This window comes from Antechinus flavipes, chromosome 4, assembly GCF_016432865.1.
Source record: "Antechinus flavipes isolate AdamAnt ecotype Samford, QLD, Australia chromosome 4, AdamAnt_v2, whole genome shotgun sequence".
Taxonomy (NCBI): domain Eukaryota; kingdom Metazoa; phylum Chordata; class Mammalia; order Dasyuromorphia; family Dasyuridae; genus Antechinus; species Antechinus flavipes.
In genome coordinates, this window is record NC_067401.1 from 166727028 (window position 1) to 166752233 (window position 25206).

A 25206-nucleotide genomic window follows, 5' to 3' on the forward strand; every position below is an offset into this window, starting at 1 on the left:
GGTCATACACAGTTAATTATTAAATACATGTTTAAGTCACATGATCTTATAATTAGCATATTCTTCATAAGTTAATCATATAAAAATGGATTATTTGATTGATAATATACTTGAAGTTGCATAAAAATTAATTCTTATGGAAAACTCATAAGGGGATAGGTAAATTATCCCACCCATTCTTAACACCTATTTTTTCTATCCCAGTAATTCTATTTGTTTCACAGAATCCTAAATGTAAAAGAAGATATCATAGAAATAATTTGTTTTATGGACTTGGAAAGTGAGTGCCAGAGAAGTTAACCAGAATTTCCATGTCATTTCTTCAGTTTATCAATGGAGCTATGATTTTATTAATGGAGATATTCTTTCTTTGGGGCAGAGTTCAACATATCCAATTATTGCTTATGATCTTCTATGAAGAATTTTCTCACTGCACTAGAAGCCCTCTCTAGATCTATATTATCTTAGAACAAGGCCAGTAATTACCATTTTCTGATCATATTTTATCTTGTATCCTTTATACTTCTTATTCATAAATCAACCTCAAAAGTATATTTATTTTAGTCTATTGCCATCACCCATGAGACTTTCTGTCTAACTTTCTTTGGCTAATGGTAACTGATTCCTCAGAAGCTCTACTGTGCCACAGTTCACAACTTTGCACCACTTCTTAGAGAACATTTACTTTAAAAGGATGGCTTTGTGCCAGGGAACAGCTTGCCATCATTAAAAGCACTGCACAATTTTTCATATGCAATTCAGTTGCTCTCTTTTTCCTATTCAATTTTCAGTGTTCATCTGCAGTGTCTTTCCTGGATATATAATCAGTCTTCTTTAGTGCTTGATTAGAGGACAAGCTATCCAACTATATAGCATGGTTTGAACAGACATTTTTCTGTATGAATTATTAGTTTGACTTGCCTTTTTAGTCTTTATGAATGTCACTGAATATATTATTTGGAAATTTGATATAATCATTCAGGAACATTTATAGGACTTTGACATCTATGGGACATTGCATTTGAGTCTTGCTCAATCTTAAGTCACAGAAGATCTCCTTTGGTAAGTGGATATTCCTCTACTTTAAAAGTCTTATGTGACAATAGTTGTAGGTTTACATTTGCCAATGAATACTAAATGGTTTTAAATTATTCCAATGTGACTATATTTATAGACTTGCATATTTCCTCCAACAATTCAGGTTATAATCTCTACCTTCTTGTGCATCATGTGTGGTTAATTTGTTAATATATTCCCATAAGCTCACCACAGAAAATCCATCCAATTTACTTAAGACTTCCCTCACCTTTTCTGAATATTACACAGATGTAACTAAGGAGTATAGGATAGCTTATTCTTCATTCTGTTCATGTGACTATCCTACTTTTGAAATTAGTTAAAAGTATCTTAACACTCATTGAACAAACACAGGAAGAAAACTCAATTTTAAAAAAAGTCTTTGTTTTAGAAGGAAACATGGAATCATTGAAAGAACTCTGCAGTTTTCCAATGGCAATCTGTTGTTATTTACACATCAAATTCTGAGCCCAGAAGTACTGAAATACTTCTAAGTTTTCTAACAATGCTAATTGTTTTCTATCAAGTATTTTTCATCCACTTGATTTTTCTGGGGTGGAAAGTTGGGCCAAATGCTTTGATTTAATTATGAAGATTATCTGGCAGTATCTGAAATGTTTTCAGTTTCCATACAATCTAGAACATGAGTAGGTGAGAAAAATTTTTAGGGTGAGCCTTAAAAGCTAAACTAGGGATACTGGGACATATTAATAAACAAAGAGAGAGGATTTTTGAACTCCTATGATATGCCACAAAAATATGGCAGCCAGGTAAAGATGTAAAAATAAGAAAGTAGGCCTATAGAATGTTATTTACAGAACTTTTCTTGATGCATTTTGGAGTTATAATATATGTTTTCCACCATTCATTTGGTACATTCTTCTCCCTAAAATATGTTGCAAAATGACCCCTCAATGCTTTCAAGATTATGATACCTCAAAAATAGATTTCCATACTATATGCTTTGTTTGATCAAATTGTTCTCCCCTTCTTTTTCAGTACTATTTAAGTTCCAGCATGCTTGGTACTTAAGGTACTTAAGGATCAGGGTCTAACTATACAGTCAGTTGTTGACAAAGAATATAGGTTTTTATTATTAAAATGTGGGCAAATATTGTTCTACCTTTATATTTGTTATTTTGTCAGTTTCATTTATTAGACATTTCTGGAATAAGATAACTAAATGTATTCTGCTTTTTTTTTTCTACTGCTTTTGTTTCAATCCACCCATTCCTCTATACTTATATACCTTTGCACCCCCATTTTGTAAATGGTTTTTGTATTTTAAACTCCCATAAGGAAAAATGTAATTTCTTGAAAGAAATAGCTCATTTTTCCATTTGTATTTCCAGTGCTGACAAATAGTAGGTGCTAAATGAAAATTTGTTAATTATTGGTATCATCTCTGCTTTTATATTTCTGTTTGGCAAGGAGATGAAGTATTTGTTGCCTAAAGTGATTTCTGGATTACTTTTACCTTCTTGTTGTGGCTACTATTTTATATGAATTAATGGCTTTAAGGAAATGGTAAAAATCAAGATCTATATTACTTTCTTTTCTTTCTCCATTTTCAGCAGTGATGATTCATCTGAGTAAACCATAAAAAAAAAAGCTGTTGTAATAGTTCACAACATTTTGTCTTTGTCATTTTTAAAATTTGACTTTGATTTTAACTTTTTCTTTTAACTGTTGAATGCACAAAGATAATTGTTTCTGATGACTCCAAGTCTGTAACCAATTGTTTCCTACCTTTTGCAATATACTCAATTAAAATTGTGTGATAATGATCAATATTTGCTACAATCCAGATGTTTTGAATATTTTTTTCTAGAAGAAACAATTCATGATAAATAGGCATGAGATTTTCTAGGTACTTGGAGATTTCTGGCTTCTTTCACTTCTCAAATCTGAGGCCAATGTTATACAAAGATTGAAAGTAACAGAGCTGAGAAACATATATAATGTATTTTACTTCTAAATATTTTATGGTATATAATCTTTAATATTAAGGTCCCATGTCCATTTATAATGGGTGTTGGTCTAAGCCTAATTTCTTCCAGACGACTTTTCCGACTTTCCCAGTTTTGCAAAAGTAATTTATGTTTTCTAGTTTATTAGATACTAGGTTATAGAGTTCCATTGCTTCTCATTCTCCCTTGTCCAATTTGTCCCACTGTTCTATTTCTATATTTTTAATCAATACAAAATGGTTTTGATGACTGTTACTTTGTAAAGTTTGAGTTCTCAAAGGGCCATTCTTTCTTCATCCACATCTCTTTCATTATTTCCCATGATATTCTAGATCACATGATTCTCCAAATGAATTTTGCTGGATTCTGTAAAGTATTCCTTTGTTTCTTTAGTGTATTATTAATTCCATAAATTAACCTGGGTAGATTATTAATTTTAATATACTTGCATGGCATCTGCAAGAGCACGGAGAATACAAATTTAAAGGAAAAAGAAAGACAAATGCTTATGTTATTTCCAATTACTGATAATGTTGGACACAATTTTTAAAAGAGACTACAGGCTTTTTCCAAATAATAAGAGCTGTCTAAAAATGGAAAGAGCTGTGCTGGGAAATAGATTTCCATCACCAGTAGTATTTTTTTTTCAAATTTTTGAACTTAAGCATCAAATACATTTTCATTACATATATAGGGAAAAATAAACAAGAAAGGGACTTAATGAGATTGGAGTGTTTGCATTACTACACGGGAAAACTTTCTCGTTATTGGGGCAATTAAAAGGTACAGGAGTTAGTTGAATGTGAAACAATGATATCTAAAAAGATTAAGTTAAGGGGCAAGAAAGAAATGTAGTGGGAGAGAGAGAAAGGGAGAAGCAGAAATGGAGTAAATTATCACAATCATAAGAAAAAGCTTTTTACAATGGAAGTAAAGAGAAGGAAAGTAAGGGAGAGTTACTCTTATCAAAATTGCCTTAAAGAAGAAATAACATACACACTCAACTGGATAAAGAAATCCACTCTACCCTACAGGAAAGTAAGAGGGGAAGGGAATGACAGAAGAGGGGTGTGGAGAGAGAGAGAGAAAGGAGAGTAGATTGGGGGAAGGGGTAGTTAGAAGTGAAATGCTTTTGAAGAAGGACAGGATGAAAAGAGAAAAGGAGTGGAATAAGGGTGGAGGAAGGGGAGGAAATATAGTAAATTATGAGTAATTGTGAAAAAAAATTGAAGTTTCTCTGATAAAGGCCTTATTTCTTGAAACAGAGAACAGAATAAAATTGTTTAAAAAATTTTTTTTCAATTCATAACTGATCAAAAGATATGAATTTTCAGATGAAGCAATCATATGTAGAGCCATACTGAAAATGCTTTAACTCACAATTAATTGGAGAAATGGAAATTAAAACAATTCTGAAGTATTATCTCATATCTATTAGATTGGCTAATAGGACAGAAAAAGAAAATGACAAATGATGGAAGAAATGTGAGAAAAATGAGACATTAATGCACTCTTGGTGGAGGTGTGAACTGATTCAACCATAATATGGAGCAATTTGGAACTATGCCCATATATAAAACCATGTATACCCTTTGACCTAGCAATATCCCTACTAAGTCTATGTCCCAAAAGAGTTTAAAAAACAAAAAGGGAAAGGACCTATGTGTACCAAAAAAAAATTTGTATCATCTCTTTTCTGGGGATAATGAATTGAAAATTGAGAGGATGCCTCTCAATTAGGAAATGGCTGAATAGTTGTAGTGATTGTGATTGAATACTATTATGCTATAGGAAAAAATGAGCAGAATATTTTAGAAGAACCTGGAAAGACTTCAGTGAGCTGATATAAAGTGAAATATACTGTGTACGAAATAAGAGTGATACCTAAGATGATCAGCTCTGAATAACTATTCTCAGCAATTAAGAGTGTCTGAATGCAGACTGAAGCATAAAATTGAAGCACTGTTTTTTTAAACGTTATTTTTCTTGAGGGTCTTTTTCACTTTTGGTCTATTTTTTTTTAAAATAACATGACTATTATAAAAATGTAAAAAACAAACAAACAAATAAAAAATAAGAGGTCCTCAAATGAATTCTGATATTACTGTTTTGTTCTTCAAGCATCCCCTCACAATTAAAAAAAAAAGAAAAAGGAAAATTCTTGCTTTGGGAATCTGATGACACAGATTTATACTTAGGCTGAATAAGATGATCAATGATATTGTTTGCACATATGGATTACATGATTCAAAGTTTAGGAATTTTCAGGTTAATTACACAGTAGACAGTCATCACTTATGACAAGATAATACAACTTATCTGCTACAAACCAGAGAATAGTATCTAGGAGTTAAAAACTAAGGTTAAAAGTTCTAATGGCTTGGAAGAAAATCCTAAGGTCTAAGATTAGAGATGGATCTAAGAAGATATCATTAGTCCTTTGTGACTAGTCATTCCACTGATCTTACTTCTAATGTCTTTTAATACTACTTGTTTTTAAATTTACATTTATACTATATATATATATATATATATATATATATATATATATATATATATACACACACATACACACACACACACACACACATATACACACACACACACATACATATCACATTTATAGTTTAGAAGAACAGTTTACACATTATTTTACAAACATTTCTTTTCATTACTTAGAACAGCTTAATAGTACTCTATCATGTCCATATACAATAATTTGGTCAATTGAGGAGCACTCTCCAGTTCTTTGTTACAACAAAAAGAAATGCTAAAGCATATATTTTGGGACACAGATCCATGTTGCTTTCCAGAATGGCAGTTTAAAATCGAGAAAAGAGTTTAATAGTTTTATGAAATCTGTATGTTTTTGAAGATCATGAGACTACTGAGAATAGACATTAAACTCTGTTAACTACTCTGCTATTTATCACTGCAGGACTTAGAAGGAGCTCCATACTTGGCACTTCTCAGAAATTGAGCTTATGTATATAATCCTTCTGGTTGCCATCTATAGAAACTGGAAATTCACTGCTCATTATCTCTGCATGCAATTTATCAATACAATTAGGAAACCAGCCCCCTGCTTAGCCCACTGTCAAAATAAAGAGGACACATACCTGGGGAAGGGAGTCACAACATAGAGGAGTAATAGATAGTAGAACTACAAACCTTGCAGTGATAAAAAGCAGAGTTTGTAGTTTTATGATCTTTTCCAGCTACCCTGACCTCTCACACATTAGGAACAGATTAACTGTTGGTTGACTTGACATGAAATTCTAAACCTGTTTTTTCCCCCCGCAAATGAATTCTGAAATTACTGTTTTGTCCATCAAGCATCCTCCCACAATTAAAAAAAAAGGGGGGGAGGGGGGAGGATGTTTATCAGTCAAAAAGCATTAATAGAGGAGAAAAAATATACGGATGTTTCAGATTTAAGTCAGACAGAAAGACCCCAGTGGTTCTTAGGATGCAGCAATAAAGCAAATCCAGGAGCTAGGGTAGAATCTGGACCTGTGGTGTAAGGAGCACTAGCATTCTCTAGGCTTTTGGAATTACCTGTCCATCAGTGGCAGTTGGTCAGTAGTTGATACTGATGGTAGTGAGGAAGATGGACTCCTTCTCCATAGAAATTGCTTCTTCTGAAGATGACTGTGGGGGGCCAGACTAAAAATAAGGTTAGTAGTTTTAATGGGGAAGAACAATTATATACTACAGGCTCCTGAATAAATATTCTGGAGCTGTCTCCATGGTTTTCTATAGGAAAATGGTGGTCAAAATAATAACAATGATCACCTGGCACATGTGGCCTTCTCTCATTAAGGCTACCTTGCTGCTTCTGCTTGGCTAGCCTGCTTATGCCTGTGAATGGCAGTTGGTGAGAACAGCTGGCCACTAGCCCATGGAATTGCTTCACTGGAGGACAGGTACAGAGCCTAGCTGGAAGCACAACTAGCAGTTTGGTGGCATTGCGGTTCTTGGAGCTCCTGGGTTCATGTTCCAATTTTCACAGTGGGAGTTGGTTAATAATAATGCCAAAGAAGTGAACTCCTTATCAACAGTAATTGCTTTTCTCAATAATAGCTGCTGGGGCCTAGCTGTAAACAAGGATAGTGCCTGGGGGTCACTGATAATTCTAAGGGTTCTTAGGTTCAAAGTCTTGGGCTACCTACATTGGGGACTAAAGGGAAGTGATAATTATGGTAAAGTAAGTAGCTTGCTTCATTAGACACATGAAGCCCCAGTCTTTCTCTTCCTCAGATTGCCTTCTGGTTCAGTTAGGATGACTCGCCTACTCTCTGATTAGTGTAGCACCAAGTCAATAAATTTTTAGATTGCATTATCATTTTTTTATTATATTGACATGGTCCAATCTTGAGCAGTGAGTATATCTTCAATTACTAAAGTCTGTATATTTTTATTATTATTATTTAGTAGCTGTATTCATTCAACTCTTACATGTATGTTGGTAAGTTAACATCTTAATATTCTACATATTTTTTAGTTATTTTGAATAGGATTTAAAAACTATTTCTTCCTGGGTTTTTAGTACTGTAGAGAAAAATTGATATTTTTTGTTCTGCTATTTTGTTAAACCTATTGTTTGTCTTAGTTTCTTCAACCATTTTCTGACGTTCTGTAAGGCCACTATCAAATTACCTGAAAACAGGTAATTTCATTTAATCTTTGTCTATGTTTTACATCTTTAATATTATTTTGTCTTACTGCTATAATTGCACATATATATATATATACGCACACATAGATATAAGTATGTATTAATGTGAAATTATACACACATTTGAAAACTATGTAGAATAATGGGGGAAAAGGAAAATTATTGCTTTTTTTGTGCACATGTCAATTTATATAAAGCTACTGAGGAATGTTAAGAAATATTTAATTCAGAAACAGGTCAAATTAAGCTTATCCAACAATTCATTATTTTATATTTTTCTTAATATGCAATGTTTTGTTAGATTTATCAAGCTCTGAAAAGGTAACATAAATATCTTTTATTATTATTGCATTAATACAAATATTTTCTTCCAGTGGATTCACCTTAAAAAAAAAAAAAGGAAGAAAGGCACTTGGTATAGAAATACTACTATTGTCAATTGATCGAGATGGAAAGATGAAATAAAAAAAAAAAAACAATAAGAATAACACACACACACACACTAAGTTTCATCCTGTCCATTTAACCAAGTTCTTTCTTCTTCTACAGTCAGCATGTTCTAAAATATTAATAGGCTGATCATTAATATAATTGGAAAGAAATAGGTCCAATTTATTACAAAATATTGTTCTTGTGAAAACATTTTAATTATTATAATGTTCAAAACATTTAATACTGAAAGAAAGCTTAAAGTCTAAGAATACAATATCTATTAATCTGTCCTCTGTAACCTATCCAAACAATACTAAAGCAAAGAAAAGAAATCATGAGAATTGCAAAAAAAAACGACAAGATGTAAGAAAACTGACATTGAGACTGATGTTTTCCAAACTAATTTACACTATTTAAAAAACAGTACTAGGGATACTGTGTTACCATCTGCTCAAATTTAAAGAGTAATAGGATTAGATGGATCATTTGTGAAAGAGACAGCTATTTCCAAAGGGATTTCGAATGCTATTTCCCAATGTTCCCAAAGGTCTATTGGCACAGTGGGCAGGATGCAGATGTGAATGTCCTAAGCTGAATTACTTACTCTACATAATATTCAGTACCTCCCATCAAAACCCTGCTTCCCTGCTATCCTGATGACAGTGAATTCCCATTAGATCTGATGTTGTCAGTGCACCAGCTATTTCTGATGCAATGTGTACTTAATATTATTGACTCTACAGATAGTCACGAACATACTCATACACACAAATCACACAGGAAGCCAAGCTAAGCAATCACACCCTGAATGCCCAGCAGTCCAACAAAACACAAGCAGAGAAAACGATATTTTAGTTGACTTGTACGTTATAATGTGACAAGCCTCAGAAATCATTTGCAGAATGGTATGTGACAATATTAGAGTAGCATAAGTAACAATTATTCCTCTTGCACTAGTCAATACTAAGCAAGGATTTGTACATTTTTAACCTATTTCTCTATTCTAGGATTACATTAATAACTCACATGCATTAAGAGTTCCCAAGCAATTTAAATTACATATAATGTCTATTCTATTCAGACTGTCTCCTTAAAAGCCTATTTTGTAAAATAAGCTTGCTAGTTTTCCTGCATATATACTAATTACATTCAAAATCTTTTATATAAAAACAACTTTAGAATCATTTGACTGCAAAATAATATACTCTACATGGTCTCAAAAAGTAGAACTTCCTTAGGAAAAATAGGTAGAAGTAGCAGGTCAATTTAGATTCAAAGTATGGGAAATCTTCCTAATAATGAGAACTATCCCTAAGAAGTTTGGATTGTCTATCAAAGTAGTGAGTTCATTTTCACCTGATGAAAAGCTGATTGAGTACATAAATCTGGTAAGTTAGTTAAGGCATTCTTTATTAATTATAGCTGAAATGGAAGAATATTTCAAGCAAAATTAAGATGAGGATGCTAAAAAGTTGAAGGAGCAAATGATAAAACTAGGAGACTGATCAAGGTATGTAAGAAAGGAAGATAAGTGATGGAATACAAAATATTCTGTGAATTGTAATAGTTGAGAGGAAGTTTGCAGATTATCTTTAAAAGGATAAAATAATAATGTATAATGGATAAGAAGTTGTACAAGTGCTTTCATTACTTCTTTTCCTCATTGTGTGCCTGAAATAACAAAGTTTCTCATGGAAAAGTGCTTCAGGCCTCACTGCCCTTCAGGACAGCAATAACTAACCAACCCATAGTCATTTATAATAATATCAGATTTCTAAAAGCACAATAAAAAAGACTAAATTAAGAGTCTTATTCCACACATTTCATGACTTCAAGCAAAAACCAGGTAACTACTTGTTGGGTATATGATAGAGAGGGTTCTTATCCAGAAAACAGTAATTTTGATTCAGTGACAGTTTTCTCATTACTTGAATATGGTGAAGGTAGGAAATAATGGGAATAGACAAAATTACTGAGTAAAAAAAGAATCAGATGAAGCTGTAAATGTAAAAGGACTAAGTTAAAAAAAAATTCTTTTATAATGTAAAAGACATTGACTTCTGAGTAATGTTACAGAAGCAATTCTACTCTAGCTTTGTTAAAAAAAAAAAAAAAAAAAGCCACACCTCCCTAAAAATCTATAGCCTGATGAGTCAATATTTATCCACTGATTTAGTAAAAATCATATTTATTAATATTAACTCAAATGGTTATATGATGGATGAAATAAATATTTAAGTACTTAACCGTATGTCAGGCAGCACATTAAATACTTTACAAATACTATCTCATTTAATGAGGAACAGTGTACATCCTTGGGACTGAACAAAAATATGTGTTCCTCTGCAAAAGGAATATTCCTGTTAAAAGGTTTGTAATTCACATTCTTAGAAATAGCAATGTGCTTTCTCAAAGCCTTTTGTTAAAATTTTTATTTAGTGTCTACCTAAGATGTAAGACTACCATGGCTACAAATATGAAAAAATAATGGAATACCTGTCTTCAAAAAGCTTGAATGCCGTGCTATGAGGAAGGCAATGAAATGTGAAAAAGTAAATATTAAAAGTTAAAAGGAGAAGAGGAATAAAAGCTTTTATCCTGTACTTAATGAGCCATTGTAATTTTTTTTTAAGCAGGGAAGAGGCATGTTCAGACATGTATGTTAGGGAAGATTAATACGGCAGGAACATGAAGGATTATTACAGAAGAGAACAGAGGCAAGAAGATCAAAGAGGAGGAAAAATAAACCTCAGAGACTAACATTTGTTCTTTAGTCAGTCAGTTGTATTTGATTTTTTGTGACTCCATGAACACCATGGGATTCATGAAGCTTATCAGGCCCTTCTGTCCTCCACTAATTCTCAAACTCTGTTCAAATTCCATATTCCTTGCTTCCATGATACTATCTATCTACTTCATCCTCTGCTATCCCTGTCTAATTTTGCCTTCAACTTTTCCCAGTAACAAAATTTTTTGTAATAAATCCTGTCATCTCATTATGTAGCCAAAGTATTTAAGATTAAACTTCAATATTTGTCCTTCCAAGGAACAGAGTTAATTTCTTTTTTAAGTATTGATTTATTTGATTTCTTTGTTGTCAAAGGAACTCTCAAACATCTTCTCCAGTACAAGAATTTGGAAGCATCAATTTTGTGGCACTCAGCTTTCTCAAACACTTACAAACATATACTACTACTGGAAAAACCATAGTTTTGATTATATAGAGAGCTTTTTTTTTTTTTTTTTTTTTTGTCAAGGTGATCTCTCTGCTTATAAGGATGCAGTCCAGATTTGCCATAACTTGTTTTTTAAGAAGCAAGTGTCTTTTAACTTCATGGCTTTAGCTGCTGTCTAAGATAACTTTTGAACCTAAGAATATAAAATCTGATACTGCTTCCATTTTGTCTTCCTCTATTTTCCAGGAAGTGATGGGATTAGTTGCCATGATCTTAGTTTTTGTTTTTTTAATGTTAAGCCCACTCTAGGTATGGCACAAAAAAGTCAAAATTAGAAATGCAAGTTCTATACATAATGTTTTATAAAAGCATACTCTGATACAACAAAAAATTTTTTTAAAGTAGTTATTGTTAAATAGCTAAAAATACCTATGTATACATAACATTATCATATAAGAAATGAAAATTAAAAAGTGTTCATGAAAATATGAGGATAATGTTATAAACTGATACAGAGCAAAATAAACAGAAACAAGAATATGCACAATGAATGAAATAATGTAAGTTAAAAGATAAAAACTATAAGGAACTAAACAATCAAAACCATGGAAAACATAAGTTCTTAATAAATAATACATCATTCTTCCTAAGGAAGAGAGATGATGGAAAAGGCAGGGTCAATCATGCACTGTGTGTATGGGTATGGAATGTTTTTGCTTAATTTTTTTTCTCATGATTGAAAGCTCAATCTAGTGGGCTTGATGAATGTTAACTAACTTAAGGCTGCATGACTGTGACATGAAAAGGAAAAAATTTTAAAAACAAAAATAAAATTAATTTCCTAAAGGAATTGCTGCTGTCCCCTAGTCACTAAGACATAAAGAAAAAACACTTCTTAGTGAATGAGAGAGAATATGAATAGATATGTAAGACTAAAAATCATTTAGTTCAGCTAGATAAAATGATACCAAGCCTTTTCCTTCTTATACTGTACTTCAGCTCTAGGACATTCTTGCATTTGCTGCCCATCAGTCACTAAATAAGGTAAACACAAGTGGAAAACTTTCCATTATGGAAAAAAGCACATTAATACTTTATCACTAACATTTAAGCACCTTCAAATCCTTCTATTTAATTGATGGAAAGGAAACAAACCTCTTACCCTCCATCCAATTCAAAATAATAGCTATCATTTTCATTAATAGACAATAGAAATGCATATATATGCTGCAATAGACATAAATCTATTTTACAAGTACCCTAGTAAATTAAGTGCCACTGAATTGTAATTTTCTGTTGTATACAATATACACATAATAAATTCAGGATTGTGTTATACTGCTCAGAAAAATAGGAACCAGCTAGAGGAAAAAATACATTTTGAATTGTGATATTATATTGAAATATAGTGAGAAAGGAACAAGAGAATAGTGTGATCACTCAGTCCAGGGTTATTGAAACCATAGATTTCAGAAGAATAAGACTGACTGAACCCAATATTAAGCTGTCAAGGGCCTACATCTTCTACCAATAACTTTATCAGTTAACAATGGATTTATTGACACATTCTACTGTAATTTTTGTACACATAAGTAAACAGCATCTTCTTCAAGTGAAAATATAGTTGTGCTCAACAAAGATATACCCTTCTTTGATCACTACTTTCCTATCTTATTTGATAAAATCAGAATAGATGATAACTCACACACAAAACATGAAAGCATATTTATTAGTTAAGTCAGTACAAGACTTAGGAAGAGCTTCTTCATCCTGTCATAAATCAGCAATGTTTTTTTTTACATTTCACTACCTATAAAAAATGACCACCACCTGCTTCTCCTCCTGTTCATTTTTGGGGAATGAAAGACTCTTGAGATAATTTAAAAGCCCTATACATACTCATTGCTTAAAACACAGCATCTATTTATAGCTCAAATTCTGGTTTCTTATGATGAAGATAAAAGTTTCTGATTATTCATCATTAAAATGTTTACCTCAATGTTAACTGTATTCTAAAATCTCATCCTTAAAAATACTTTTCTCCCAAATTCTAATTTTGATCTCTATATTCTGAAATCAAGCTCTATTCTCTTCTTAAGCTGCATTTATTGATTTTAAAAGCTGACTCCACAGAAGTACACATTTCATTTAATTATGACTACATAAAATGTAATATATTGCTCATTTTAGGCTAATAGCATTCAGTAAGATTTATCTTTTTTCGAAGGAAAAACTTTGTCAAAAATATCCTCTTATAGGACACTGTTAAATTTTTCTGGAGAGCAGCTATTGCATGCAATTGTGCCATATTGATTTTGGATATACTCCTGTAGGGAAAATATTTTTGTGTTTTATCTATAGATGAGAGTGTCTGGCAGTGTTAAACAAGGTAGAATCAACCAGTAGTGATGTCAGGTAAAAATTCTACCACTTGGGGGAAACAAGCAAAAATTTCAGTAGGAGCCAATTTTCCCAAAGTAGTTATCAGAATGTGTATTGAGAAAACAATGAAAATAGGGAGAGATAAAAGAGAAATTCAATGAGACATAGAGATTTGACAGCTAGAATACTGAAAACAGAACTGGAATGAGGGATTATTAGGCAACATGATACATATAAAGCCTAATTTCAGGTCCTGTTTTGCTTTTCCACCCCATTGTTTCTTCCAGCAATTAGGAGATTTGTGCAAGAGAGAATACTAATCTTGTAAAAATGCCAATGCCACTGTGAAAATGAGGTAGGCTTTGAGAGTGACAGGTAAGATTGGGGAAAATAGTGGATAGACTTGTGTTGTGTGAGTATATTTTTATGGCTATAAATGATATGTGTATGATATGTTTGTGTGTGTGTGTGTGTGTGTGTGTGTATATATATATATATATACATGTGTATATATACACACACACACACACACACACACACACACACACACACACACACATATATATGTATGCATAGGGCAACAGAAAGTAGTGCAAGATCTAGAGAAGAAATTTAGAATAAATTGTGGGGCTAGAATATGCTTATCCCAAAATAGTAGTAGATAAAAGAAATCTCTAGTGTAAATCAGAACAGAACCCCTCACCAGTCTTTTTTCTATGATCTTTCAAATGTCTTGCAACAATTCAGGAATAATTCTGCCAGTCATTCAGGAAGGATCCAAGGAGGTAGTGCATCTGGGCTAGGTGACTTGAATTCAACAAATAAGGTCAGATTCCTTCTTAATATTTCTTTACTTATCAATTCCCTATTGGTTATGGTTTCTGTTTCAGGGTGTTTTTTCCTCACGACAATCATATGCAAAGTGCTTTCTAGATGACAGGCACTGTCCTTATTTTCCTTTGTAGAGAAAAATTAACATACGAATTTAGCAGCTTTGCCTTCACTCTATAGTTATCACTGTATCAAGTAAAGTTCTTATCCTTTCTTGTAAATGTCCTTTTCCAACCAAAACAGCTTTTTAAAAATGTTACACATCCATTCTGTTGTTCTTAGGAAAAGGAACATTGATGTACAGAAGTAGATGTATAAGCAATCCAATAGTTCTCAAAGTAATTTAGGATTATACTCCCAAAGTCACCAAACTGTATATATTCTTTGAATAAAACATAAGAGAACCAAGACATAGGGATATGTACAAACATATTTATGGCCCCACTTTTTCATTGTGAAGATTTAGAAACAAGATGGAGTTCATCAATTTGAGGATAAGCTGAAAAAATTATGGCATATGAATATAAATATTATTAAGATGTAAAAATAACAAAGAGATTCAAAGGATCTTAATATGAACTGATACAAAATGAACTTTGAAGAAACAGAAAATTTTATTAACTAGCTACATTATTTAAAGGGATAATTTGATCAATGCAATGACTATTTATTTAGAAGATGAGGATGAATCATGCTTCCTGCCTTTTTACTGGAGAATTAATGAACTCTCATTATAGAATGATAATATACCTTTTAAGATTATCTATTAAAAATGTTTTTTATATTAAGTATTAAAAAATGTTTATTTGATGAAATGAAGGGTTTACTTGGGGAGGGAATTCCATGGATGGGGAGTGGGGAAGGATAATTAATACACCTCAAAAAACCTAAACAAAGAAAAAACCATGAATAAAATATTTTTTAAATGTACAGCAGATAGCAGATTGAAGTTCAACCAGTGACAGACAAAAAAGGCAAGTGTCAATATTTTGATGTAAAATTTAATGAATAATGAAAAATTTGAATATAATTTGTCTTATATATCCCACAGATCTCTGAAACATCTAATATGTCCACTTTTTTCCATTTCTGCAGATACAGCTGTAAGGAATTTATCACCTCTTGCTGGACTTATTGCAACAGTCCTTTAGTTGCTTCCCCTTTCTCAAAATTTTCCTCTCCCTACCTATCTTCTCCTCAGCTGCCAAAAGAATTTTCCTAAAGAGCAAGTATAATTAAAATACCTTTACCCCAACCAATAAATTCCAATAATTTCTAATGACCTATAGGATCAAACATAAAGTCCTCTGTCATATGAAAGCTCTTCATAAAGTATCTCCTTACTACTATTTGAATCCTCTTTTATTTTTACATCATGCACTGTTAAGATACAGCTACATTTGCCTCACATGTAATGTTCCATCTTCATATTCTTATTGTTGCATGAGCTGCCTCAATACCTGAAATATCCTCCCTCTTAACCCTTACCTCTTAGGTTCCTAGATTCCCTCAAAACATAGCATAAAAATCCCATCTTCTATGAGAAGCCTTAGTTAATGTGAGTTATTATTATTATTATTCCCTTCTACTTGCAGATAACTTTCCACTATCTCTGTTTCTATGTGTAAAATCTCATATACCAAGTCATTTACATTTTGTCTACCCAATAAGAATGAAAGGTTCCTGGGAAAGATATTTGTTTTACTGTCATATTCCCAGAACTTAATAGTGTCTGCCAAATATTAAATACTTAAATGCTTCCTGACCAGGATGACTGATTTATATATGATGCCATTCTCTTTTTGTATACTTTGTATGTGGAAATGATCATGTTTGCTGATGACTATCAAGTTCATATTAATAAAAGAATTAATAGAACTACTTAAGTTCTTCCTTTATTGTTTAGTTCCTTAAGAAAGCTACTACAAATGTGTTCTGAACAAAAAAATTAACTCCATAAAAATAAAAGGCTAATTATTAAAAAGTAACACAATGGTCAAAGAAAAAGAAACCTAGATTAGAAAGCAAAAAATAGGTAACTTTGTCACTGATTTATGGAATTGTAAAGAAGGTATGCAATATTTGTAATCATCATAGGAGAAAATGTTGGTAAAATGTTCTGAAATTCTAAGAAAGGTACTAAAAATTAACAAAATAATTACCAATAAAATAAAAAAAAGTTATTCTAAATGAAGCACATATTGAAAAAGATATATATTTCACGTTAGCCTTCAGGTTTATATATAATCCAAGTTCTAAAACAAGCGTCTTTGGTGCTTATGAGTGAGCTAGAGCCCTTTTATAATGATACAAATTTATAAGGCTAAAATATATTCTTGGTGCTTTAAGTATACATATAACTAGTCTCTGAATAAACAGATTATCATAATATCTAGGAGTAAATCTCTTACTCTTGGAAAACATAAATAGCAATCTCAAATCTAAAATATATAAGGAGATATTGGCACTTTTATGGCTTTGGGTAATAAGATATTGTCTAAGCAGCATTCTTTAAAGCTACTTAAATGACCAATGCTAAGAAGCATAGTACGGTGCAAATATCTGGGTCAACAAATTCATTAACCTAGAATTCCTGTCTCACCAACTATAGACACTTACCATCTGAGCGCAATTTTGATAGGTGTTGTAAGGCATGATGTGAAAAGGTCAGCTGGAAGGTCAGGGATCATAGGTAGTAGTTCATTAGCTTCACATGCTGCTAGCTGAATGCAGTTTTTCATTGATGGGGGCAAAGGCATCTGGGCAAGTGGATGACTTGGGTTAATTGCAGCTACCTACAGGGCAGAATGTTAAAGGAAAAAAAAAATGACTCATTTGGAGAAGGATTTAGAAAATATATCTTGAGTACAAAAGAATGAATCGGCTATCACTAATAGCTTTGGACTTTTCTCTGAATTTTTTTATGTACTGATTCAGAGGTTTTTTTTTTTTTTTGAATTCTGAATTGATTTCAAGGGAATAAATAATAGCAAGACTTGCCAATAAGAATATGCCATTCCAAAATTCTTTCTTGTCAGCTAGCAAAGCTGGATTAAATTTAGAATCAAAATTCAAATATGGCAAATTTCAGTCTAGCAAACATTATAATCAGCCTTTCCAATTTGAAAAACAAGGAATAATTTACTACTTTCTCAAAAGCTAGATAGTGGAACCAACAGAAGTATTTATAACCTAAGATTCTGAAACATATATAGGTAAATAACTCATTTGGCAGTTTTATCAAAGAACAATTATTCAATTTTATATTAAGATACTTTAATATTAAAGTTAAATGCTTTTTACTAAGTATTCCAATTGGTAATTTGGAACAAGATATCAGGTAATTCTGAAGAAGAAAACATTAATAAAATAACAATCTTGTCTAAATAAAACTATTCTAGTTTCATTATATAGTAATATATTGGTTTTGCTGTACAAAAATTAATTTACCAGTAAAGCAGGAGTGTTAACTGCTCTTTAATTCAATAGGAAGGATGTTAGAAAGCATTGTGAACAGTTAGGCAGGAAAGCACTACATAAATCCAAAATATTATTTTTATTTTCTCATGATTATATGAAGTAAAATCTCCAGGTGTGAAATGAAACAATTAGTTCTCTATAACCAATTAAGTTGCTTTAAATGCAATGCTGTAGAAGGCCAAATTTCAGTTAGCAAATGAAATTCAACAAATGAATTTATACACACACACACATACACACACACACACACACACACACACACACACACACACACATCTGTGGTTTAACAACAGCAAAGTTAATATCCACCACTCAACTACCACAGTCTCAAGCTGCCAAAAAAGATGTGCTCAAAGAATGCAAACTAAATCTACTCTATGCTAAACAAAATACAATTAAGGGAGTAAATCTGCTTTGAAATCTTGCAATGCTTTGTGCCTTGTCACTCCATTATTTGAAGTATAATCAAGTATTTACTGCAATAAAAGAAATTCCATTTATCAAGTAAATAATAGTACTGTATCAATGACATATTAAAAAAATTAAATTAAACAAATTTACCAGGTAATGATTTCTGATTTTCCTTACCATTTATTTTGTACTACTAACCAGGAACAATATCTGGCAGTGCATAACAGGTTGTTTTTTGTTATTTTAATCATTTATAAAAAAGAATGAGATTCACAAGACTATATGGCATGTCAGTATACTGTACTGAGGGTTATATATGAATAATAGATTTCTAGATTGTGAAAATAATTGTGCAGAGAAAAACTTAAGAACTAGTTTTGTTGGGGGAAAAAATTACTGAACTGAATTGAGCAAAGTAGACATATATAAGAAATGATTTGCTTTAGAACTGGCCTGTGAATCACTATCAGGATATGTGGGATCCACAAAGGGAGTAATTTATGATCTGAAGTGAATACATCAGAGCTGGAAAATCCCAGGAATCACTTAAGAAAATAAATTTATAAAATACCTGCCCAAATATATGTACCATGAAATGGAAATATAGAGCATGAAATAAGTATCATCATAGCCAAATGAAGAATGAAATGCTTCAAAAAGTTAGGTCCTCTTTTATCCTCTGACACTAGACCACTGTATCAAGAGTCCCACTGTCTTCACCATTACTTATAGAATGTTCTCCCCCAGTTCCCAGCTGAAAGCTAGAACATGAAGGTATAAGCTATATAGCTAAACTTATATATCTACTGCTACATTTTTCACAGTACCTCGAAAAAGCAAAATAAAAACCTACAACCTTATTGATAATTCACAGAGCAAATATTATTTACAAAATGAAAACACGCATATTAATTTCCCCTAGAGCCAGACAATTTCAAAAGAACAAAGAACAAAAAACAAAAACTTCTAAAATGAACAATTTGGTAGGGAATAATTCTGAGATCTGTGCTCTATTCCCCTCTACCCATACCAAATGCCCACCATCAAGGATATTCAATTACTTGAATAACTAGAAAGATGTTATTATAATACCTATGGGGTAATTTTATCAAGAAGTACTTGGAATATCATGTTATATTAGCAAATATTTAACTTTTATGATGTTTCCACATTTTATACCAGTGTGCTGACATTATAGGACTCCATCACAAACAAGCAGGACATTTTTGAAACTTACATGCTAAATAAGAAGAGTTGCAATCTATTATCAATTATTAAAAAATATATATTCCAAATAACTAATAGAAGAAATGAAAACTCAAAACAATTCTGTATTTTCACCTAACACTTATCAGAGGGGACAATCAGAAAAACATGCCAGTAAGACATATATTATGGGTGGAATTGCAAATTGGTACAACCACTGTAAAAAACTGTTTCTGAATTATGCATACAAAATTACTAAAATATCATTGCATTGAGAGATATAATATATCCTAAGGAGGACATAGACAAAAAGAAAAGCTCCATATTCACAATATCATTTATACTAAGTAGTACATCTTGTTTCAGCAAAGAACTGGATACAAGGTGGTATCCAGTGGGTAGGGAACAAATACTGGAAAATGAATGTGATGGAATATAACGGTGCTATAAGAAAAGTTGAATATGATAACTTCAGAGAAGCAAAAAAAGTCTTGCATAAGTTAATGCAGAGTCAGAAAAGTGATATAAATGATAAGTATCAATGTAGATGAAAAGACCTTAATATAACTTAAAATGAATGTTGTGAAATTATATTATATATATATAAAATGAAAGAGTAAGCCTGGCCCCAAAGAAGATATATGAAGATACCTTTCTTTGTTCCTTTGCAAAGAAGTCCATTATATTCAGCAATACTGAATATAATTTTTGTCTGCATTGATTGGTCATTTCATATTTTTAAAATATTCATTGTTATAAAGGATGGCTCTCTTGAAGAAGAGAAAAAAACCAGGTGATATAAAAATTATTATTATAAATATATTTTAATAGGTATAAAATTTTAATGTTTTCTAGCTTCAAAAGAATTTAACTTATATATAAATTTCTCTAAACCTTTTTTTAAGTATCAAGTGCTTAAAATTGTTAATTTATCATAATAACTTCTTTCCTTCACCCTCTTTCCTTCTCCTTTTTCCCTACTTTCTCCCTGCCAGCCCTATACAAATACTAATTATATTCTCATAACTCAGATTATCACCATTTACTATATGAATATATATAAACAGCAGGGTGAAGTGACTTATCTAAAGCAAAAAAATTACTTGGAAAGACAAAATTAAAATCTAGGTCTCCTGTCTGTTGGGACATTTTCTATAAAAATGTGCTTCTATCTTGAATAGGGATACTATGTGCCAAGAAATAATGACTAAATACTATTGAGTATTTATAAAAAGATATATGTATATATTAAATGAATTGTACATACTCAGTAGGGTATAAATCCATATTATATTACTGTATTATAATAATACAATGTTATTAATGCCTGAACTTTCCAAACAGGGAGCACTGAACACATTTCATTAAAACTCATCCCCCCTATAAGAACAAAAATCCTAGGACACAATGGTACACTTAGAAATAAACCAAAGCTCAAAGTTTGCTATAAATTGTTTAAATTTTAATACATTTGCTTTAAAAAAAAAAAGCTGAAAGGAAGCATTTACAAAAAAAATAAGGCTCTTCTCTAGCTATACAAACTAAAAGAGCATCAGGAAATCCAACTTGTATTACTCAGGAAATTACTTCTTAGGTCCACTGTGACAACCCTACTAAGAAACAAGATTGATTTGGGCACAATTTGAGTCTAAAATCTAAAGTCTAAATCTGAGTCATGAAGAAAGCTACGTGAAGTTTAACAGATGTGTCAGAAGACGCTTCACACACAAGTATTCTGCTGATGGAATACATTCAGCCAGAGGCATCCTTGCAAAAGCATCCAGAAAGTTGCTTTTGCATAAAAACTACTCACCTCTTTCATTCTCTATGCTGTATGAAAATAAATGCCAAAGTGGCCTCCCACCAAACACAGGCAGAAAAGGCAGGAAAAAGAAATGAACAGGAAATATGTGAATGTGGAATATGAAGGAAAACTGGGATAAATCTCAGGAGAATGAAGTTTACTGGCCTCTAATCTGAAGTTGAGTCATTTTGAAATAGCTTTGCCTTGATCCATAAGGAAGCAGACTGTCATTATTAATGAAATATTACCACTACTGAGGCACAGTACTATAAGAATGGATTGCACAATTATTAAAAACTATCAACTTCTAGGAGCCAAGATGATGAAGTAAACATTAAATCACCATAACTCTCCCATAATCCCCTTCAAATAGTCATAAAAATAGCACCCCGAAACAAATCCTGGAACAGCAGAACCAGCAAAAAGACGGGGAAATCTAGTAACAAAAACTTGGGATGATTGCTAGAGCAGATGTGTCTCAACAGAGGGATCCCAGTCAAGGACAAAAAACATCCCTGCAAGCAGGCCCCTCTCAGCAAACTAGCAGTAGATTCTTGGCCCTAGGGCAATGAAGTAGGCAAAAGGTCACACCAGGCCTCTCCACATGCCTCAGCCTGGCCAGGGGAAAGGGACAAGTTCTAAGAACTGCCAGGTGCCTCAGCACAGTCCCAGCCAAACTTCTAGCAGCCAAATTTCTATGCGCTCCAATGTATCCCTGGGAAATGCAGAAACCCAGCACCTTAGCACATGTCCAACACTACTAAGACCAGAGCTCGGTGCCATGTAAGATGCCAAAGCACTAGAGCCTCCCACAGTACCAAACCCACCCACAGACCCTCATACACATCATGAGGCTGCCTTATAGGCCTCAGGTTAACATCAGTGTAGTACCCAGTAACCAGCCAGCATTTAGAACTTCTGGAATAGAAGCCTGAGGCAGTGACCCTTCCACCCCAGCAAAAGTTAATAGTCTCAAATTCATAAATAATTCATGGAAGAGCTTAAAAAGGAACTTAAAAATCATATGAGAAAAGTAGAAAAATTGGGAATAGAGTTATACAAGAGAAGGATGAAAAAAAGCCAACAGCTTGGGAAAAAAAATTGGCCAAATTGGCCAAATAGAAAAGAAAGTACAAAAATAGAAGAGAAAGTACAAAAACTAATTGAGGAAAACTCCTAAAAATTAGAATTAGACAAGTAGAAGCTAATGGCTCTATGAGACATCAAGAATCAATTGAACAAAAGGATGAAAGAAATGAAAGAAAATGTAAAATACTTCATGGGAAAAACTGACCTGCAAAATAGATCCAGGAGAAACTATGTCAGATTTACTGGATGATCTGATAACCAAAGCAGGACCTAGACAGCATCTTTCAAGAAATTACCAAGGAAAACTGTCCTGATGTCCTGGAACCAAAGGGCAAAAAAGGCATTGAAAAAATCCACTGATCACTTCAACAAGGAGATCCCAAATAAAAACTCCAAGAAAGGTTATAATTTCAGAATAATCAGGTCAAGGAAAAAATACGGCAAATGGCCAGGGAAAAAAATACAAATAACAGGGAGCCACAATTTATTAATTTTTTAAAATATAGGACTTAGGAGGTACAACATTAAAATATTATCAACATAACTAACCATATCATTAACAAAACCAACAGAAATATCTCGATGCAAAAAAAGCTTTTGATAAAATACAACCGTTTTTCCTATTAAAAAAACAAAGGAGCACACAGGAATAAAGGGAATATTGCTTAAAATGATAAGCAGTATCAATCTAAAACCATGAGCAAGCATTATCTGTAATGGGGAAAAGCTAGAAGCCTTCTCAGTAAGATTAGGTGAAGAAAGGATGCTCATTATCACCTCTATTACTCAATATAGTGCTACAAATGTTAACTATAGCAAGAAGAGAACAAAAAGGTCAAAGAAATTAGAATAGACAATGAGGAAACATTTTCACACTCTGCAGATGATATGATAAATACTTAGAGAACTCTGGAGAATCAGCTAAACTACTTGAAATAACTTTAGCAAAGTTGCAGGATATACGATAAACTCACATAAATCAGTATTTCTTTATAAAACCAACAAAGCCCAACATCAAGATAGAGAAATTCCATTTAAAATAGTGGTAAACAACACAAGACACGTGAGAGTCTACCTGCCAAGATAAACTCAGGAATTACATAACAAAATTACAAAATGGAAATGAGGGGAAAAGAGGGTTTTCTTGATAGAGAGTTACAATGGTGTGTTATCCTATGAGAAAAGAGATGATCTATGAAAGGAGATGAAGACCACACAATGGATATGGCTTAAGGGATTTGGTGCTTGAAATTTGGGATAATAAAGGAATTGGAATCCTTTGGGGTAAATGTTATCTGGGAGAATGGGAGAATATGGACCCAAGAAGGAGATTTTGAGGTAAACATTTATTTAAAAAAAAAAAAAAAGTAATCAAGGGAAGGTAGAGGTCAATGGTGGAATGCATAATAGGGAACATATACAGGAGGAAGCCTTCCATGGGACAGTGTCTTCTCTTACACCTGCAGTAATTAGCCAGTTCTGAGAGTACACCTAAATTAGGGTAAACCTAAGGACAGATACCTTGAAACTTGAAGAGGTATGAGAAGATACTTGTAGAGGGCTGGAACTATTTGAATCTAAAGACAGCAGAGCACTTAAGGCTAATTTACTACTTTTGTAATTGAATTACAATTGAATGTAATTGAAAATTACAATTGAATTTGAAAAGATTGAATTGAAAAGATCCCCCTCAATCTATGGGGAAGAGACATCTTACAACATCTTACAAATGAGTACTTCAGTTTTTTAGGCAGGGCTACTGCTGAAAACCTGCCAACACTCTCACCTGTTCCTATTCAATGGAAAACTGATACACCAATGTGGATAGAACAGTGACCCTTAGGTAGCAATAAAATTCAGGCCTTATTAGATATGGTACAGGAACAATTTGACCAAGGACACTTACACTCTTCCCTATGTCCTTGGAATTCACCTGTAAAAAAAGAAATCTGGAAAATGGAGGATGTTGACTGATTGAAAAGTAAATGAACAGATGGAAACTATGAGAACTCTTCAGCCTGGGCTTTCATATCCTTCTCAATTATATAGAGAATGGCCTCTTTGGGTTATAAACATTAAGGATTATTTCTATTCTATCCCTCTAGATAAGGAAGCTATGAAAAGATTTGCCTTTTCAGTACCTAGTGTTAACTTAGCTGAACCTTATAAAAGATATGGACAGTTTTGCTCCAGTGAATGAAAAATAGCCCTAGTATGTGCCAAATGGAGGTTGCTGCTGTTCTTACTCCAGTAAGAAAAGTACTTCCAAAAATTATGTTGTTACATTACATGGATGATATATTGAGATGCGCACCTGAGGAACAAATATTAGAAACATTTCTACAAGACCATGGAAACATTAAGGAACTACAAATTGCACATAGCTCCAGAAAAAATTCAAAGACATGCTCCTTTTCAATATTTAGGATATGAAGTATACCCTAAGGTGCTTACAGTACAAAAACTTTCCTTAAGAACAGAGAAGCTAAACACCTTAAATGACTTTCAGAAATTGATAGGAGATATCCAATGGATATGTCCAGCGTTAGGCTTAACTACCTATCAATTATAACCATTATATGACAGTTTAATGGGAGACAGTGCTTTAAACTCACCATGTCAGCTCACAAACGAAACTCAAGAGTCTATGAGAGAAGCTGAACAGGCTTT

The 25206-nt window shown here is 32.5% G+C and overlaps 1 protein-coding gene across 3 annotated transcripts in view; it reads right to left on the minus strand.

Annotated features, from left to right (window-relative positions):
- The window catches only part of RPTOR (regulatory associated protein of MTOR complex 1), a 551396-nt gene that overhangs the window by 305180 nt on the left and 221010 nt on the right, over positions 1-25206 (minus strand). For all 3 annotated transcript variants that reach the window (XM_051995401.1, XM_051995400.1, XM_051995399.1), the window contains exon 6: positions 17166-17341. In XM_051995401.1, the coding sequence (XP_051851361.1) occupies positions 17166-17341 (176 nt within the window). The remainder of the gene's footprint in view (positions 1-17165; positions 17342-25206) is intronic.